This window comes from Topomyia yanbarensis, chromosome 3 (assembly GCF_030247195.1).
Source record: "Topomyia yanbarensis strain Yona2022 chromosome 3, ASM3024719v1, whole genome shotgun sequence".
NCBI lineage: Eukaryota > Metazoa > Arthropoda > Insecta > Diptera > Culicidae > Topomyia > Topomyia yanbarensis.
This window is the reverse complement of record NC_080672.1, coordinates 64,183,440-64,201,273: the sequence shown is the minus strand read 5'-3', so window position 1 is coordinate 64,201,273 and position 17,834 is coordinate 64,183,440. Positions and strand designations below refer to the sequence as shown.

At 42.5% G+C, this 17,834-nt stretch overlaps 1 protein-coding gene across 1 annotated transcript in view; it reads right to left on the bottom strand.

Annotated features, from left to right (window-relative positions):
- Window positions 1-15,278, bottom strand: part of LOC131693763 (transcription factor GAGA-like) — a 33,947-nt gene extending 18,669 nt beyond the window's left edge. Inside the window, exons 1-3 of the mRNA XM_058981885.1 lie at window positions 15,016-15,278; window positions 14,441-14,590; window positions 11,270-11,657 (exon numbers count right to left, since the gene is read on the bottom strand). Coding sequence (XP_058837868.1) covers window positions 11,270-11,461 — 192 coding nt within the window. The 5' untranslated portion in view covers window positions 11,462-11,657; window positions 14,441-14,590; window positions 15,016-15,278. The remainder of the gene's footprint in view (window positions 1-11,269; window positions 11,658-14,440; window positions 14,591-15,015) is intronic.
- Window positions 15,279-17,834: the final 2,556 nt, after the last annotated feature.

Below are 17,834 nucleotides of genomic sequence, written 5' to 3'. Positions count from 1 at the left end.
CTGTCGTTCTATTCTCTTGGGCAGAGCCTTTCACTGATATGCGGTCCAAAACAACGGTGCATCAACATCAACCCCACCACCCATCGTTAACCCGACACATGCTGGCAGGCACAAGAGATGGTGGCGAGCATAAGCAAACGCGGAGCACCAAGAAGCACACAGCAACACACGGCGCAAACTACCGGAGCTAACAACTCTCCCAGAAATGCGATAAAATAAAGTGGACCACACTGCCATTCACCAGCTACCATATTTACATCATTCGGATCACTTCTTCGCCTTCAGTTTCAACAGTTTCTCCGTACCATTCACACACTATGCTTTTGCGTTGCTGGGTTTTTAAATTAAACTCTCGTATGCTGGTAGCTTTTCATTCGCGAACAAACACATACACAGATTCCTTAGGAAGATACACCGCCGATCGAAAGTATGATTACCAAATTGATTTGATTCAATTCCGGACGAACCGTTAGCAAATGGCAGCTGTTCATAGTAGGTATACATAGGTTTCTACGCCGCGTGGATACGGGCGCGTGAAAACCCGCGTTTATTAAAAAAAACTGCATAAGCAAACTTTTTTATCGTAGATTTCAAGAGTACTTATTTAAAAGGTACTAAGTGACATTGAGCTCGAACTGAGAAAAACGAGGCTGAAGTTTCATGGACCTAAAACAAATCCCTATTAGAGAACAAATATGTGTTTTGAGTGAACAATTATGCCAATATAGTATAAGGACTATGCTCTTTAGAATGATGCGTCCTTTTGAAAATTATAGGACCTTTCACATAGGTCTTTTTTAGGGCCTAAGAATCATACGACGCTGCACATAAGGCTTTTTTCAGCAAATGTAGCTCTTACGACAAATATTGAATTTCTTCAAAGTTTTCGCCAAAATGAGCACTGGAATACGATTGTTCTTCATTATTATGGTAAATATTTGCACAGGATTTAAACGAAGTCTTGCAGAAAAAATTGCGGGAAACTTTAGTTTATATTAACAAACCATTGGCTGAAAGTAATTAAAACCAACGAATGGTATGTTACTTTAGAATAACTAAGCTTTCCAATTATCATTTAACTTATTATACTTTCTAAATTCAACTTCGAAAATAAGTCGCATGAACAGAAGAAAATAATTTCTTTTATTTTGATGCTTATGACGTTTTTACTAGGTACCTATGTGCAGTACGAAAAACATAGAATGAAATGAATCTTGCGTCGTTTTTGCATGGCGCCTATGAACAGTTGCAGAGGTTTTGAAATGTTTCACGCATAGGTCCTTTCAATTTAAAAGGTCTCAAGTGCAAAACTTCAAAATATGATCATGAAAACTATAACTATAATGCTTGTTATTTTGATAAATACGGAGTATAATGAATCTTGATTTTCGGTATTCGTTAGCTATGTTGTAATCACATGCTGCGCTGCAAATAACTCAGTTTGTTTACATTTGTCACTAAGGACCATTTGAATCAGCACTCTTGATTTTATAAAAGAATTGTTGTTTTCGCAAAGTTTTAGTAATACTTACACTATTGAACTTTGCTCAAAGAATCTTTTTTTTAAATTTGGATATTTCGGAGCTATGATGTATTTTCCATTAAACCCCGTTTAAAATTTCAATTTTGCCAAAATTCCCCTTTGACTATAATGCTTTACCTTGAAGTTATATCTCATTTCTGATGTTCGCTCTAATTTTCGGAGGCAGATGGTGTACCGGGATGTAGGACTCAGTATTTACTAGTTAGACTAGTTAGTTTTTCATTATGAGGTTTTAACCTCTAGGGTCATTCGCCTCTTTGTTCGGTTTGGAAAAAATCTCTGTAGAAAAATTTCTAATCCTATGTGCGGAATTGGGAGGCGAACCCGGATGAACTGAGCATAAGACAATCGATTTACCAACTACCCCACCACTGCCGACCCCACTATTTATATATTTTTTTACAAATCTATGAATCTGATCCGCAGCACTAAGTACAGCATGGGAAAACTTAATGTGTGATATTATTGGCTATTTGCTTCTCTTCAAAAATAAAATTAAAACACTCGAACCCTCGTCTTCGAAGTTTTCTGACTCATTATTATTTCCATATCAACTTTTGAATAGGGCTAATAAGATTTGTAAACAAACTTGTTTTGCTGATTTCTCTTAATTTGTAATAATTTTAACACAGAAAACATTTGAAAGTGATTCTACCAAGGGTAAAGATGTTGATTCATGTCTATTTTTCATGAAATTCAACTCGGCTGCGGAATAAGGAGTGAAATAAGTTTGTTTACAAAAATCTCATTAGCCCTTTTGAAGAATTAATATTGAATTAGCAGATGTATAATCCGCTGTTTGCTCAGAGATGGCGTTAGTGAGCATATTTAGCCAAGGAGCCTAAATCCGCTGTTTGCTCATAGATGGCTTAGTGAACATATTTAGCTACCGTAGAAATGTTTTACTTTTTGTGTGATTTCGACATCTGTTTATCAATCACTGCACATCATCAGTGATTTCATATAACAACTTACATTTCATGTAAGTAATCATGTCTAATTTTGTGCCACAAAAAGAGCATATGCGGGAAGCTATACTTTTTTGCTTATATGTGAAGAAATCGTCTGCCTAATCGCATCGAATGCTTGTGGATGCCTATAGTGACAGTGCGTTATCGAAAAAAAAGGAAAAGAATATTTTTTTTTACTGAAACTGTCAATGCTCACGGCTACTACCTATAACTAATTAAATTGCGCCGTGCTGTACTTGAAAAAGGCCAGGTTATGACCAAAGAAATGAGAAGCCCATCGCACAAGTCAAAAATGGTCCAAAACTACTTGGAGACACTCAACTGGGAAATGCTACCTCATCCTGCTTATTCACCAGACTTGGCTCCTTCCGATTATCATCCATTTTCATCAATGGGTCACGCGCTCGGAGAACAGCACTTCGATTCGTACGAAGATGTCCGAAAATGCCTTGACGAGTAGTTTTTCCCGAAAGGTGAATAATTATTTTTGCGTGGTATACACAAATTGCCCGAGAGATGGAAAAAATACTTTACAATACTTTGAAGAAATTATTTTTTTTTGCTTTCTATATTTAAAAAAGTGAGAATTTAAGCTTATACACTTGGTATTTATAAGTAGTTATGGAATTTATGTTTCGATTTCATCTCGTCAGAATCCGACACTAATATCTTAGTAATAGGACTAAGACTGACCGCACCGGTCGACAATGACTGGGCAGTGCGTAAGCCTCTTGTACCTGAAGGCATAAAATAGACCCCACTTGCGTTCCTTAGCTTCCTGCCCAGTAACTCCTAGCCCTGGCCTCCTCGTGGCGTCGACTGGGATACGAGTAACTTTAGTGAAGATCGGGTAACCAACCCCGGTGGGAACTTTGGTCGTATGCTGGCAGGGAAGGGGGGGTTACCCTTCTTCGGAAGGTGTAAACCTGTCCTGGTGCCCAGGTGGGAGACAGGTGGTTGGCGTAGGCCCTATAGGCCGCCCCTCAAAAACCCACATAACGAACAATACAGAAGAGAATACGACCCAGAACAATCGGCAACGACCCAGGCGACGAATAAAGGATCACGATTGGAAACTCGGAACATGGAACTGCAGATCGCTCGGCTTCGCAGGATGTGACAGGATAATCTACGACGAGCTACACCCCCGCAACTTCGATATCGTGGCACTGCAGGAACTTTGCTGGACAGGACAGAAGGTGTGGAAAAGCGGGCATCGAGCGGCTACCTTCTACCAGAGCTGTGGTACAACCAACGAGCTGGGAACCGGTTTCATAGTGCTGGGCAAGATGCGCCAATGTGTGATCGGGTGGCAGCCGATCAACGCAAGGATGTGCAAGTTGAGGATCAAAGGCCGTTTCATCAACTACAGCATCATCAACGTGCACTGCCCACACGAAGGGAGACCCGACGACAAGAAAGAAGCGTTCTACATGCAGCTGGAGCAGACATACGACGGTTGCCCTCTGCGAGACGTGAAAATTGACATCGGCGACATGAACGCACAGGTAGGAAGGGAGGCAATGTACAGACCGGTGATCGGGCCTAACAGCCTGCATTCCGTATCAAATGACAACGGCCAACGATGTGTGAACTTCGCAGCCTCCCGTGGAATGGTAGTCCGAAGCACCTTCTTCCCTCGCAAAGATATCCACAAAGTCACCTGGAGATCACCGGACCAAGTAACAAAAAATCAAATCGACCACGTTCTAATCGACGGTAGATTCTTCTAGGACATCACAAACGTCCGCACTTATCGCAGTGCGAATATAGATTCGGACCACCACCTGGTTGCAGTATGCTTGCGCTCAAAACTTTCGACAGTGCATAGCTCTCGTCGAAGCCGAACGCCGCGGCTAAACATCGACAATGACTGGGCAGTGCGTAAGCCTCTCGTACCTGAAGGCATAAAATAGACCCCACTTGCGGTCCTTAGCTTCCTGCCCAGTAACTCCTAGCCCTGGCCTCCTCGTGGCGTCGACTGGGATACGAGTAACCTTAGTGAAGATCGGGTAACCAACCCCGGTGGGAACTTTGGTCGTATGCTGGCAGGGAAGGGGGGGTTACCCTTCTTCGGAAGGTGTAAACCTGTCCTGGTGCCGAGGTGGGACCTTAAGCAGTCCTGGCACGATGGCCCACCGGCGAGACAGGTGGTTGGCGTAGGCCCTATAAGCCACCCCTTAAAAAACCCACATAACGAACAATACAGAAGAGAATACGACCCAGAACAATCGGCAACGACCCAGGCGACGAATAAAGGATCACGATTGGAAACTCGGAACATGGAACTGCAGATCGCTCGGCTTCGCAGGATGTGACAGGATAATCTACGACGAGCTACACCCCCGCAACTTCGATATCGTGGCGCTGCAGGAACTTTGCTGGACGGGACAGAAGGTGTGGAAAAGCGGGCATCGAGCGGCTACCTTCTACCAGAGCTGTGGTACAACCAACGAGCTGGGAACCGGCTTCATAGTACTGGGCAAGATGCGCCAACGTGTGATCGGGTGGCAGCCGATCAACGCAAGGATGTGCAAGTTGAGGATCAAAGGCCGTTTCTTCAACTACAGCATCATGAACGTGCACTGCCCACACGAAGGGAGACCCGACGACGAGAAAGAAGCGTTCTACATGCAGCTGGAGCAGACATACGACGGTTGCCCTCTGCGAGACGTGAAAATTGTCATCGGCGACATGAACGCACAGGTAGGAAGGGAGGAAATGTACAGACCGGTGATCGGGCCTAACAGTCTGCATTCCGTATCAAATGACAACGGCCAACGATGTGTGAACTTCGCAGCCTCTCGTGGTATGGTAATCCGAAGCACCTTCTTCCCTCGCAAAGATATCCACAAAGTCACCTGGAGATCACCGGACCAAGTAACAAAAAATCAAATCGACCACGTTCTAATCGACGGTAGATTCTTCTCGGACATCACAAACGTCCGCACTTATCGCAGTGCGAATATAGATTCGGACCACCACCTGGTTGCAGTATGCTTACGCTCAAAACTTTCGACAGTGCATAGCTCTCGTCGAAGCCGAACGCCGCGGCTAAACATCGAGCGGCTACAAGATGGCAGAGTGGCTCAAGAATACGCGCAGCAGCTGGAAGTGGCACTACCAACGGAAGAGCAGTTAGGCGCAGTTGTCCTTGAAGATGGCTGGAGAGATATCCGATCCGCCATAGGTAGCACCGCAGCCACTGCACTAGGTACGGTGGGCCCGGACCGAAGAAGCGACTGGTACGACGGCGAATGCGAGCAGTTAGTCGAAGAGAAGAATGCAGCATGGGCGAGAATGCTGCAACACCGCACGAGGGCGAACGAGGCGCGATATAAACAGGCACGGAACAGGCAGAACTCGGTTTTCCGGACCAAAAAGCGCCAGCAGGAAGACCGAGATCGCGAAGCGATGGAGCAGCTGTACCGCGCTAAAGACACACGGAAATTCTACGAGAAGTTGAACCGCTCGCGCAGGGGCCACGTACCACAGGCCGACATGTGCAGAGATACAAACGGGAATCTTCTCACGGACCAGTGTGAGGTGATCCAGAGGTGGCGGCAGCATTACGAAGAACACCTGAACGGCGATGCAGCAGACGACGAGGATGGCACGGTAACGCACCTGGGAGCACGCGCGGAAGACATTACACTACCGGCTCCGGATCTCCAAGAAATCCAGGAGGAGATTAGCCGGCTCAAAAATAATAAAGCCGCTGGGGTTGACCAAATACCAAGCGAGCTACTAAAACACGGTGGCGAGCCACTGGCTAAAGCGCTGCACTGGGTGATTACCAAGATTTGGGAGGAGGAGATTTTACCGGAGGAGTGGATGGAAGGTGTCGTGTGTCCTATCTACAAAAAGGGCGACAAGCTGGATTGCTGTAATTACCGAGCAATCACCCTGCTGAACGCCGCCTACAAGGTACTCTCCCAAATACTATGCCGTCGACTATCACCAATTGCAAGAGAGTTCGTGGGGCAGTACCAGGCGGGTTTCATGAGCGAACGATCTACCACGGACCAGGTGTTCGCTCTTCGTCAAGTACTGCAGAAATGCCGCGAGTACAATGTGCCCACACACCATTTGTTCATCGACTTCAAAGCCGCATACGACACTATCGATCGAGATCAGCTATGGCAGATTATGCACGAGTACGGATTCCCGGTCAAACTGACGCGATTAGTGAAGGCGACGATGGATCGGGTTATGTGCGTAGTACGTGTCTCAGGGAGTCGCTTCGAATCACGCAGAGGGTTACGGCAAGGTGATGGCCTCTCTTGTCTGTTATTCAACATCGCGCTGGAAGGTGTAATAAGAAGAGCAGGGATCGACACGAGTGGTACGATTTTCACAAAGTCCGTTCAGCTACTTGGCTTCGCCGATGACGTTGATATTATTGCACGAAACTTTGAGAAGATGGAGGAAGCCTACATCAGACTGAAAAGAGAAGCCAAGCGCGTCGGACTTGCCATCAACACGTCGAAGACAAAGTACATGATAGGAAGAGGTTCACGAGAAGAAAATGAGAACCGCCCGCTTCGAGTTTGCATCGGTGGCGACGAAATCGAGGTGGTTGAAGAGTTCGTGTACTTGGGCTCACTGGTGACCGCCGACAATGATACCAGCAGAGAGATTCGTAGACGCATCGTGGCAGGAAATCGTGCTTACTTTGGCCTCCGCAAGACACTTTGGTCGAACAGAGTTCGCCGTCGTACGAAGTTGACCATCTACAAGACGCTGATTAGACCGGTAGTTCTCTACGGGTACGAGACCTGGACCATGCTCGTGGAGGACCAACGCGCACTTGGTGTCTTCGAACGGAAAGTGCTGCGTACCATCTACGGTGGAGTGCAGATGGAAGACGGCACATGGAGACGGCGAATGAACCATGAGTTGCATCAGCTGTTGGGGGAGCCGCCCATCTGTCATACCGCGAAAATCGGACGACTACGGTGGGCCGGGCACGTAGCCAGAATGTCGGACAATAGCCCGGTGAAAACGGTTCTTAATTGCAATCCGACCGATACAAGAAGACGTGGCGCGCAGCGAGCACGATGGATCGACCAGGTGGAAGACGATTTGCGGACCCTTCGCAGACTGCGTGGCTGGCGACGCGCGGCCATGGACCGAGTGGAATGGAGGAATCTTATGTACGCGGCACAGGCCACTTCGGCCTTAATCTGTTAATAAATAAAAAAACTGACCGCACCGGAGAGTGGGTAATAGCAATTTGCTAACCGTAATCATATCACGACACCGCACCGGCGCTTGGTAAACAGGTTGGGAAATGGAAACTTATCGGTTCGGTTAATAGCAAGTGTGTATATTTGGTAAACTCTTCCAAGCGAAGCCAACGTTGTTATTCGCCTATAGGAAGTAAAGCAAAGGAAAATGTAAAAACAAAGATCGTGTCTCGCGGTAAATGTTATGTAGAAGTGTTCTGCGTGAATTTTAATGCGAGCGTTTTACGAAGCGATATACGGTGTAGGTGCCTTGTATGGCAGTGGAGATCGATGGTGTCGACGCCGAACCGGGTCTGAAGTCCGAAGAACTGTTGATGTACGGAGGATAATAAGGCAACTTATTCTTAGTCAGACTCGCTTCGGGTGACTTTCTCCGGGTCTTCTCTTACCAATTTGGTCCTCCTGGATAAGATTAGTCTACCTGTTCGCCTGTTTGTGCCGTGGCCCTCTTGGCTCAATGCAGCAATTGCAAGCAGCTGGGCCACACAGCCACCTATTGTGGCAATAAGAAACGGTGCGGCAAATGCGAGGGAGAGCATGAGGATGACGCTTGCGGTGGAGAAACTGTAAAGTGTATTTACTGCGGGGGCCTTCCGTGTGCTCTTAAATCATGCCCTGCATACAAGCAGCGCGGGGATAAAATTAGGCGCTCCCTTAAGGCTCGCTCGAAGCACTGAAATGCTAAAGAATGCTTCGCCATCTGTCTCTTCCGAAAAATCCTTTGCTCTTTTGGCTCGTGTTGAGCAAGAATCTGACGATCCACATCTTTTGTTAACCCCGGGGGAATCCAGGAAGAGGAGAAAACTAGCCTCCCCTAGACTGCCTCGTAAGGGTGCCAAGGCGTTATCCCCAGAGAGTGCGCCAACTACAAATAATAAATCCAACGGAAGTGATGCCCAAAAACCGAAAAAAATTGCCCCAGGGCCTAGAAATTTTAATTCAACTAAGGAGTATCCACCACTTCCAGGGACACCAAAAACCCCAAGTGTCCCTTTTTTTCAAACAGACGCTCACTCTAGCAACGGACTAATAAAATTTTCTGACATAGTGGACCTAATTTTCACAGCTTTCAATGTCACTGATCCTCTTAAAAGTTTTCTGATACGTTTTCTCCCTATGGCATTGAAATTGTCGCATGTCAAGTTCTAATGGAAGCCAAAGACCTTTGCGTCGCTCCTAGAGCCTCGGTAGGGCACCGAACGCTTTGTAATATCACGGAATCCTTACCGGCACCGCGACTAATTCTAGGCGACTTTAACTCACACTGTGCGGCATGGGTCTGTCTTCATGATGATAATAGATCAACATCAATCCAAGACCTTTGTGACAATTTCAACAGGAACATTTAAACACGGGAGAAATGACACGGATTCCATCGCTATGCTCGACATCGCTACAGTTAGATTGCATGTAGAAGGTGATCTCTGATCCCCACGGTAGCGACCATTTGCCTATCGTGATTTCAATTGCCAACGATTCAAGACCATCGGAAACAATTAATGTCTCGTATGTGCTCACATGGAACATTGATTGGAAGAGTTACGCGACCGCGATACCCAAAAAAAACCGATTCCACACAAGAACTTCCTCCAGAGGAAGAGTACAAGTTTTTGGTTGACTTGATCCTCGACAGTGCGAATCAAGCTCATACTAAACCAGTAACCGGCGCGAACACACACGGACGGTCTCCCACCCCGTGGTGGCACAAAGAATGCTCAGAGCTGTACGCGGAGAAGTCCACTGCATATAAGGCCTTCCGGAAAGACGGGTTACCCGCTAGTTATCAACAGTACGCGTCGCTGGAAAGGCGAATGAAAAGTCTAATGAAAGCCAAAAAACGCAGTTATTGGCACCGGTTCGTCGACGGGTTAACGAGAGAAACAACGATGAGCACTCTTTGGAGTACAGCTCGACGTATGCGTAATCGAAACAGTACCAACGAGAACACAGAATATTCAAACCGGTGGATATTCGCTTTCGCTAAAAAGATCTGTCCGGACTCTGTTCCGGTAGAGAAAACGCATCGCGCCGCGTCTCCACACGATACCGCGACCGAAACACCGTTTTCGATGGTGGAGTTCTCACTTGCTCTCTTATCATGCAACAATAACGCCCCAGGGTTAGACAGAATCAAATTCAACTTGCTGAAGAGTCTGCCTGACACAGCAAAAATGCGCTTGTTGAATTTATTTAACAAGTTTCTTGAGGGTAACATTGTCCCTCTTGACTGGAAACAAGTGAAGATCATCGCCATCTAAAAATCAGGAAAACCAACCACAACTTGTATCGGCCGATTGCAATGCTGTCCGTCTCGACAATTGGGTCGAAGCAAATGGCTTACTATCAGATACACAATTTGGCTTTCGCAAAGGCAAAGGGACGAACGATTACCTTGCCTTCAGCGTAAAAAAAATCAGTTTTTTTGTCAATTTTTTTAGAAAGTTTGGTGAAGCGAATTGATCGAAACTTTTGTACAGTAAACTACATTATTTCAATAACATCCTGTAATTTTTTCATGCAAATATATCTCTAAGCGACTCGGGGACGAAGCTTTTTGTGGAACGTCTTTGGAAAAACACGATTTGCGGTGTTAAATACCATTCAAAAACTACTTGACCGATTCATTTCAAACTTTGCATACACATTCTATGTTAAAAATACCTAACCCCTACGTTGTTTTGAGATAATTTTTCAATTAAGGGATTTTTTTGATAATAAAATGGCGGAATTGCTATTTTTCAAGAGAAATCCCGCCGTTGTATGAGTAGAAAGCCTCCTTTAATTGAAAAATTATCCCGAAAACTCAACGTAGGGGTAAGGTATTTTTAACATAGAATGTGTATGCAAAATTTGAAATAAATCAGTCAAGTAGTTTTTGAATGGTAGTTATCACCGCAAATCGTGTTTTTCCATAGACGTTCCACAAAAAGCTTCAATATAAAAAGTTGGTTGAAATAGATTGATTTTAACAGATTTCGTCGGTCATATTTAATCGGCTGTCGTGTCGGTAGACGCCCATGCTAAACTCCCATAAGAGTCGGTGCAACAATTGACCGATTAATTGGTGGCATAGTCGGCCGATTGTGCCGACGCAAACCGATTTAGTCGGGAAAATCTGGAGGATTTTCTATGGGGATGTGTCCATATGAAGTTTTCAAAGCCACCATAATTAATAAAAAGAATAATTTGAAACATTCCCACACATTTCATTGAATATTATTTGATTTGAACTACAAGTCAAACGTGTAGTCACGGCACGACATTACCCACTCATCTTTTAAACCGCAGTGTACCTCGCTATTCAACATTCAACTATGCACACACACACACACTCATGAAGCACTCTGCTCTCGTTCTTCAACGCGAAATCTAATGCTGTTGGTTTGATGATTCCACCCATATCTGGATTCGCCTGAGGACAGCACTGAACAGTTTGCCTCTACACGATACTGGCTGGTAGCACCTGCAATATTTCGAATGAAAGAGTTTCGCTTTACAAGTCTTACCTTTAGCAAATCCAGCAGGAACGGACTGGCTGCACAAAGTACTATCTTGTGCGCCGGAAAGCTCCGGCCACCGGCGGCCAATGTTACGTCCACCAAATCTCCGTGGCATCGTAGCAGCTGTACGGCGGACACTAGCGACGTCCCGTAGTCTCCCCACGTCAGTGAGTAGAGAGAGTTTATCGGTAGGGACATTTTCGTTGTTCTTTTCCCCACGCAATATCACACTTTTTTGCCTCTTTTTTTCTTATTGGTTTTCCTTGAAACTACCGATTGAATTATTCCACACTACACGCCGTGGTTTGGGTGTATTTTCACTTCACTAGAAATATTCGTCGTTTTTGTATTGCTTGCTTCTACAGTAAAACACACTTGCTTCGTCGTTCAGCGCCTTTCAAAAAAAAAATGAGACATGAATCAGTGTTGCCGAATATCACAAAACATAAAGTTAATGAGTAAAATTTAAAATATATTTTGAGGCATAAACGTAATATTAGTATTTAACTTTTTACGTAGCACAGTGGCCACCAACATAGTTTTATTTACAATAAGTTTGAATCCCTCTTATTTAGTACAAACGTTCACTCAATAAAGATGATCATTTTCAATATTACGAACAAGCCAAAATTGGTCTATAAAGTTTTTGGTTTATAAGTCCTAGTTCTCGTAAAATATTCTCTTAAAGATATTTCCAAATATCCAACTCAGTCGTATATGGAAGATTTATTTGGGGCAGATCCAGGACGGGACCTGTCGATAGATGGTTTCTTTTTTCTGTTAATTTTATCTTTTGTCTCACATAGCCTCTCATTCTCATTTTTTTTAATTTGCAGATCCCGTCCCAGATGCAGTTTACTAATATTTTGAACAACAACTATTTTTCTGGAAGTTCCTAGGGGACCCCTGTTTTGCTATGTAGCCATTGACAAAAACTAAAAAAATTGTTATAAACTTCCTCCAATAGCTTAATTCCTGCTCTCAGCCGCTTGTGGTCATTTGGCATAGTTGAGCAATACAACGAAGATGCAGGATAGTTAGCAGCATAAAATTAGGCTAAACAAGTTATGCGACCTTCGAAAAATGATCTAGGTTACTTTAATTTTCGCCCTAAAATATCCAGTTAATCTATTTGACATCTAAATTACCTAGATTGGGTTGCGTTGCAACGGAAGATGAATGAAACAATTGGCAATATCTTGAAGAGTTCATAATGACTAACAGGAATATCTGCATTTGTCTAGCTGCTTTGCGCTGTTTTTATGAGGTTGCAGCTACTATGAAAAAGACTGAAAATTTCCCTGCGACTGAGGGAAGCTTTCGACCACTTTCTCACTTTTGAAACGTTGCGCTGGATAGTCAATAGTCCAGTGTGAGTATTTAACTGTTTATTGTGGTTTTTGCGTTGGCCGTTGTTGTCTGCTAGATACATTTATGGTATCGTCCCAAATTCCGTAGTATGTGCCATGGGTTTCTCGGTTTGTGAAGTGTGAAAAGGTTGATCCTAGAAGCAGATTTTTGCTTAGTTCTGCATCCTTGCTGTAGCAAAGGCCAAAGAAATTGCGCAAAGATCGCTCTAGGGTGTATTTGGCTGTCTGTGTGTCTTTTTTGTATTTCCTTTGTTTATTGGTTTTCAGTGCGTCCCGCAGTATTGTCAAATAACTAATAAAGCGCGAATTCGGGTAAGAATCTGGACAAAGAAAATTTAAAATTGCTAAAACAACTGCTTTTCGCGGAAGGCGTTAAAGTGTTAGTTTGTAAGGCTCGCGCCATCTTTCCATTTAACATTTGAAGGCGCAAATCAATGCTTTTAGAATTTTGTGAAAATTGTCTCACAGCTATATCACGTCAAAGCGATAATTTTAAGACTATTTTCATGATGTTGTCTTAAAACAACATTGCGCATTAAAGGGTCAAACTGGCAGAGCAATACGCCACACTTAACAATTGGCTCCTACAGAAAATGTCTCACTATTACTGCTTTTTCTAGTAGCTTTAAAAAACTTCATGTAACAATTAATTTTACTGCCAGCAAAAATTGATAAGTGAATTAGTAAAAGTTGCTGTTTCAAAGAAATTTTTTAATATTATAAGTGGTCCATAACTGTCTCCCTTTTTACTCTAAACGTCGAAGTGGTCGTTGATATTTGCTGTACATATGGTAAAATTGTTTTTGTACTGTGGCGAGACGCAATTATACAATAAAGAAAAATTGATTTTAGAAATTTCTCTAGGAACACTTTTGAAATTTTATTATTTGAATCAGCAAATAATCCTAGAACGGCAAATTAGGACTAGGTAGGCTCGTATAGACATGATCGAAAGGAAATGTGAAGAACCCTTCGCCTTCTGCTGGTAGGAGTTAGGCGTTCCATCCCAGTCAACCGCATGATCGATGATAGAACATAACTTACTCATCATTATGTTTACCGCCGACGTCATCATATATACATATTGTTAACCTTTCGCAAACATTATTTCGCGCTATATGATTCTTGAAGATAGACATTTTTTTTAGTTTGGACAACTTTTTTAGCTAAATTAATTGTTCGCAGCTGGATTGATTCCCAACCCCACACAGGGTTAGAAATTTTTCTAAAAAAAATTCTTCACCCCTAAAAAGAGGCGAATGACATCTATAATTCTCCTCCTGTTACTATTAAATTAAGCACATGTAACAGATTACTGTACGTTTAGTAAATTACAAATAATAAAAAAAATGGAGGAATTTAGTTTATACCTTAGGAATTCTTTTATTTATGGCAAAATGCGTCATTGGCAAAAAATCTGGTTCAAAAAGTCCCTCTTTGGAAAAGACGCTAAATTTAACAATTACCCTGCAACATTGTAGTACAATAACAGATACATTGACTACACCCAACGGGTGAGTGCAGCTTCGGATACACCGGTGTAGTGCACAGAATTCGACTTTTGAATACTTCCTACTACCAGGTTTTTGTTAACACTAACAAAAATTATAAATTACTATCCTTGAACTAATGGTAAAACCAACAGGTTACCGTGTGATTTAGAAATTGCGAATTACAAAGTCTAAAATGCCGTTATTGTCAGAGGGAATTCGTTATCCGCCTACAAAACGACCATAATATTGAGTAAAATAAACAAACACATATGCACATGGAAATTCTGGCAACACTGATTTCTAACTGCGCTCACCTCTTGTTTCCTCTCTGCTTTCCCTGCGTCTCATGCGTACGGGCTCTCTAAAAGTCTGAGCTTCTGCTCACACTACCACCACGATATTCACGCCTCTCACTCTTGCACCAAGGAAAAAAGATAAATTTCAGCGTTTTTTTTCTTCACCAACTAATCACGAAACCATAAATCCGGGAAAAATAGAATATATTCGGAAAGATTCAATTGCACTACAGGATGGTCTATGATCCGGCTCCAGGGGTCTCCCGGAGCAAATCCCCCGAAATTGAGCTCACTCTTGCAAGCTCTTTCTGCTCTGCACCACGGAGCACTATTTTCTGCTTCTTTTTCTACACTTTCCCAAGATGTCTCTCCAACAACAACGTCAGCCAAGAGGGCCACAACAGCAAAAAAAACGAGGAAGAAAAATTTCCGCCCGACTTTTCCCCAGCGAAATGCGCTGAAAATTACGAATAGCCACCGGAAAACGACGCTCCGCGGCACAATCTAGCGAATGCAGGCCGTATTTCCGACGGACAATTCCGATTTTACTGGGAATCCAAGCGAATTCCCCCCAAACGAAGAAAGATTTTCACTTTTTCTCCGAGGCGCACCACCAACAAACAACACTCGAATTCGACTCGCGTTTGCTCGCGCGGACGGTGAAAAATTTCTCTTCCAGAGGACGTTTGTAAACCAACACGGGATGAAAAGAGTCCAGCAAGCTCGGACTGATCTTTCGACTCAGCTATGCTCTTGCGCTGAATTTTATGCTCGTGTATAGCGGTATAAAAACGCAGAGCGATGGTTCGAGAAAGCGCCTGCTGCCACTTCACTACTCGGTCTTCTATTGCTGCGTGATGGCCGAAAGAGCGCTTGCGAGAAAAAATCGATTTCAGTGCGAGAGGGAGAGAGCACGTTACCGACCAAGATTCGTACGATGGCGAAGGTAAGGTGATAGAGCGTGAAATAATTTTGAACAATCATAACTAGTGGCGATTTTCTACAATAAGTATAAATTGAATAAATAGAACCTTATTCTATCCTTCGATTTACAGTTAGAATAAATAAATAAAATATCACAATCAATCAGTTAGAATAAATAAATAAAATAACACAATCACAATAGATGGTAAATCGATTGCCTTGTACGTAACTCCTCACCTGGGTTCGATTCCTAACCCCGCACATCGGGATATAGATTTTTCCAAAAGGTATTTCTCTAACCCGAAAAGAGGCAAATGACCCTAAGGTTAAAACCTCCATAATCAAAATAAATAAAAAAAAGTTATAAAGATTCACGGTTCCTGGAGACCTACCGTTCATTTGTAATAAGAATTCAAAACAATAAAGTCACCATCAAAATCCTCTAAAACATTACTTTTCATTACCAAAACAACACTTATCAGAACAAAAAAAAATTTTGCTGGCATATTCGCTTCTTCCATTACCTTTATGTGTACTTATCTTGTTTCGGATATGCTGAGTGATCCTGCGTGGAATGGTTTTGAGTTTTGAATATTTACAACTTGCGAGAGCGAGATACAAAACGAAAGCTCTGATTGCCAGACTATAAAAGCTTTGTGAATCGTGAGTGAAAGGAAAAACGACATTTTCGTAGTGTTGATAATAGGAAGAACGAGAAAGCTATACTGTCATTTTTTTGGCAAGCTTATTGGAGTTGCAGAATTCATCTTCGTATTAGGCTGTTCGCAACGTTGATTTCAGAATATTATTGGGATGTTTTATTTTTCATCTCCGATTAAAACAGATCGATCGCAATGCTGAGATGCAGTTCTATTGTAGTAGATGCTGTTTTGGTGAACCGTTTACCAGAGGGTAATTTCCGGAGCTGTAATCCCCAACCAAATGCGCGAGATTTTAATTTTCTTATTAGGGAAACGATGAAGTTCCCCCTGGCAGCTTTGACTTTAGGGTTTCTCGTATCCGCAAATACCGCCCCAGGATACAACAAGAGGGTATGCAGAAGAAAAATAAACAAATGTAAAACTTTCCTGTTTGTTACTAACTAGAGTGACGAGCCCTTTTTCATCTCATTAGTGAGGATGTCACACTATTTCGTTGATAACTCGACTTGTAGTGATGGGATTGCGCTTAAAAGGGCATCATCATCTTTGCTTCGTTCCTAAAAACCAGTAGGGTAACCAACCTAATTTGGACCCCTACATATTTTGGACCCTGTTAATGTATTTGCCTCCTACACTGCCAAGTTTCTCTGCATTTGTTTGGATTGATGCAGCAATTACATTCCTTGGATTGTCTATTAAGTTTCAATATCATTAGTTCATCTCTAATTGTTTGAAATTAAACAGAATCCACAGTTTTCAAAAATATCACCGAAAGCGTTTCATGTTTCAACGATAGCCAAGAGGAACCGGTGGAAATGATACATTTTCAAATTGAATTTAAATGCACAATTATATTTTTTTATCGATTTAATTAGTTTGTCTTATTTGGTATTTTGCATGTTACGTGCTTGAAAAGGTTTCTTCGTAATGTTTTATCTAAAAAATCTTAAATAAATGGTGTCCACAATGTGTCTTAAAAAACTGATATCAACTTATTTTGGATACCCCTCGATTTTCTTTCTTGACAGCTATTTGTTTATCGAGTTAGAATAATCAAAAAGTGAAATATTTCGTAACGGTAGGTCGCATGCTCTTTTTGGTCAAATTATTTAAAAATGTTCAAACCAATGGATGTCCAAAATCAAAGATTGAGGAACATTTCATTGAAGACCATAAGAGGAGACTTCTGAAATCCATGTTGAAGAACATTTGTAGTTCGAATTTGTTGAATTCGACGAGCTATATGTTGACAAATATAAGAGACATATCACAGCTAAATAATGATACTAAGAGTGTGCTTGCTGAATTCCTAGAATCGCCTGAAACACTCACACGAACATCACAATTCAAGCGACGTAGTCCTGCTGTTTTAACATTGCGCCGAACAGTTGAATACCACAAGGCGAAAACTGAAGAAAAAAGGAAAGTAAAGGAAGAGAAACAAAGAAAAACTGAGCTTAGAAAGAATAACAAGAAACCACCTCGTAAACATATTATTGTTATTATATTATTGTTAACTCTATTGCATAACATTTAATGCTGCTTTGTTAAGTCTGCAGTAACCTAATTGAACCGAAAGTTTTTCTATTTCTCAAAATGATAGAACTAAAAAAATACTTCATGCAGTCAGCCTTCCACATAAAGATTAATGTACCATTTTTGATTGGCAGTCACTGATTTGCTTATGTTCTTGTTTCATGCATTAAATATACTGCAAAGAGAACGAGTCAGTAGGTCAGTTTAGTAGAAAAAACTTCACTGTTTCCAAAATAGATTCAGTCACATTCAGTGTGTCCAAAATATGCTTGGAACACTGTCCAAATTAG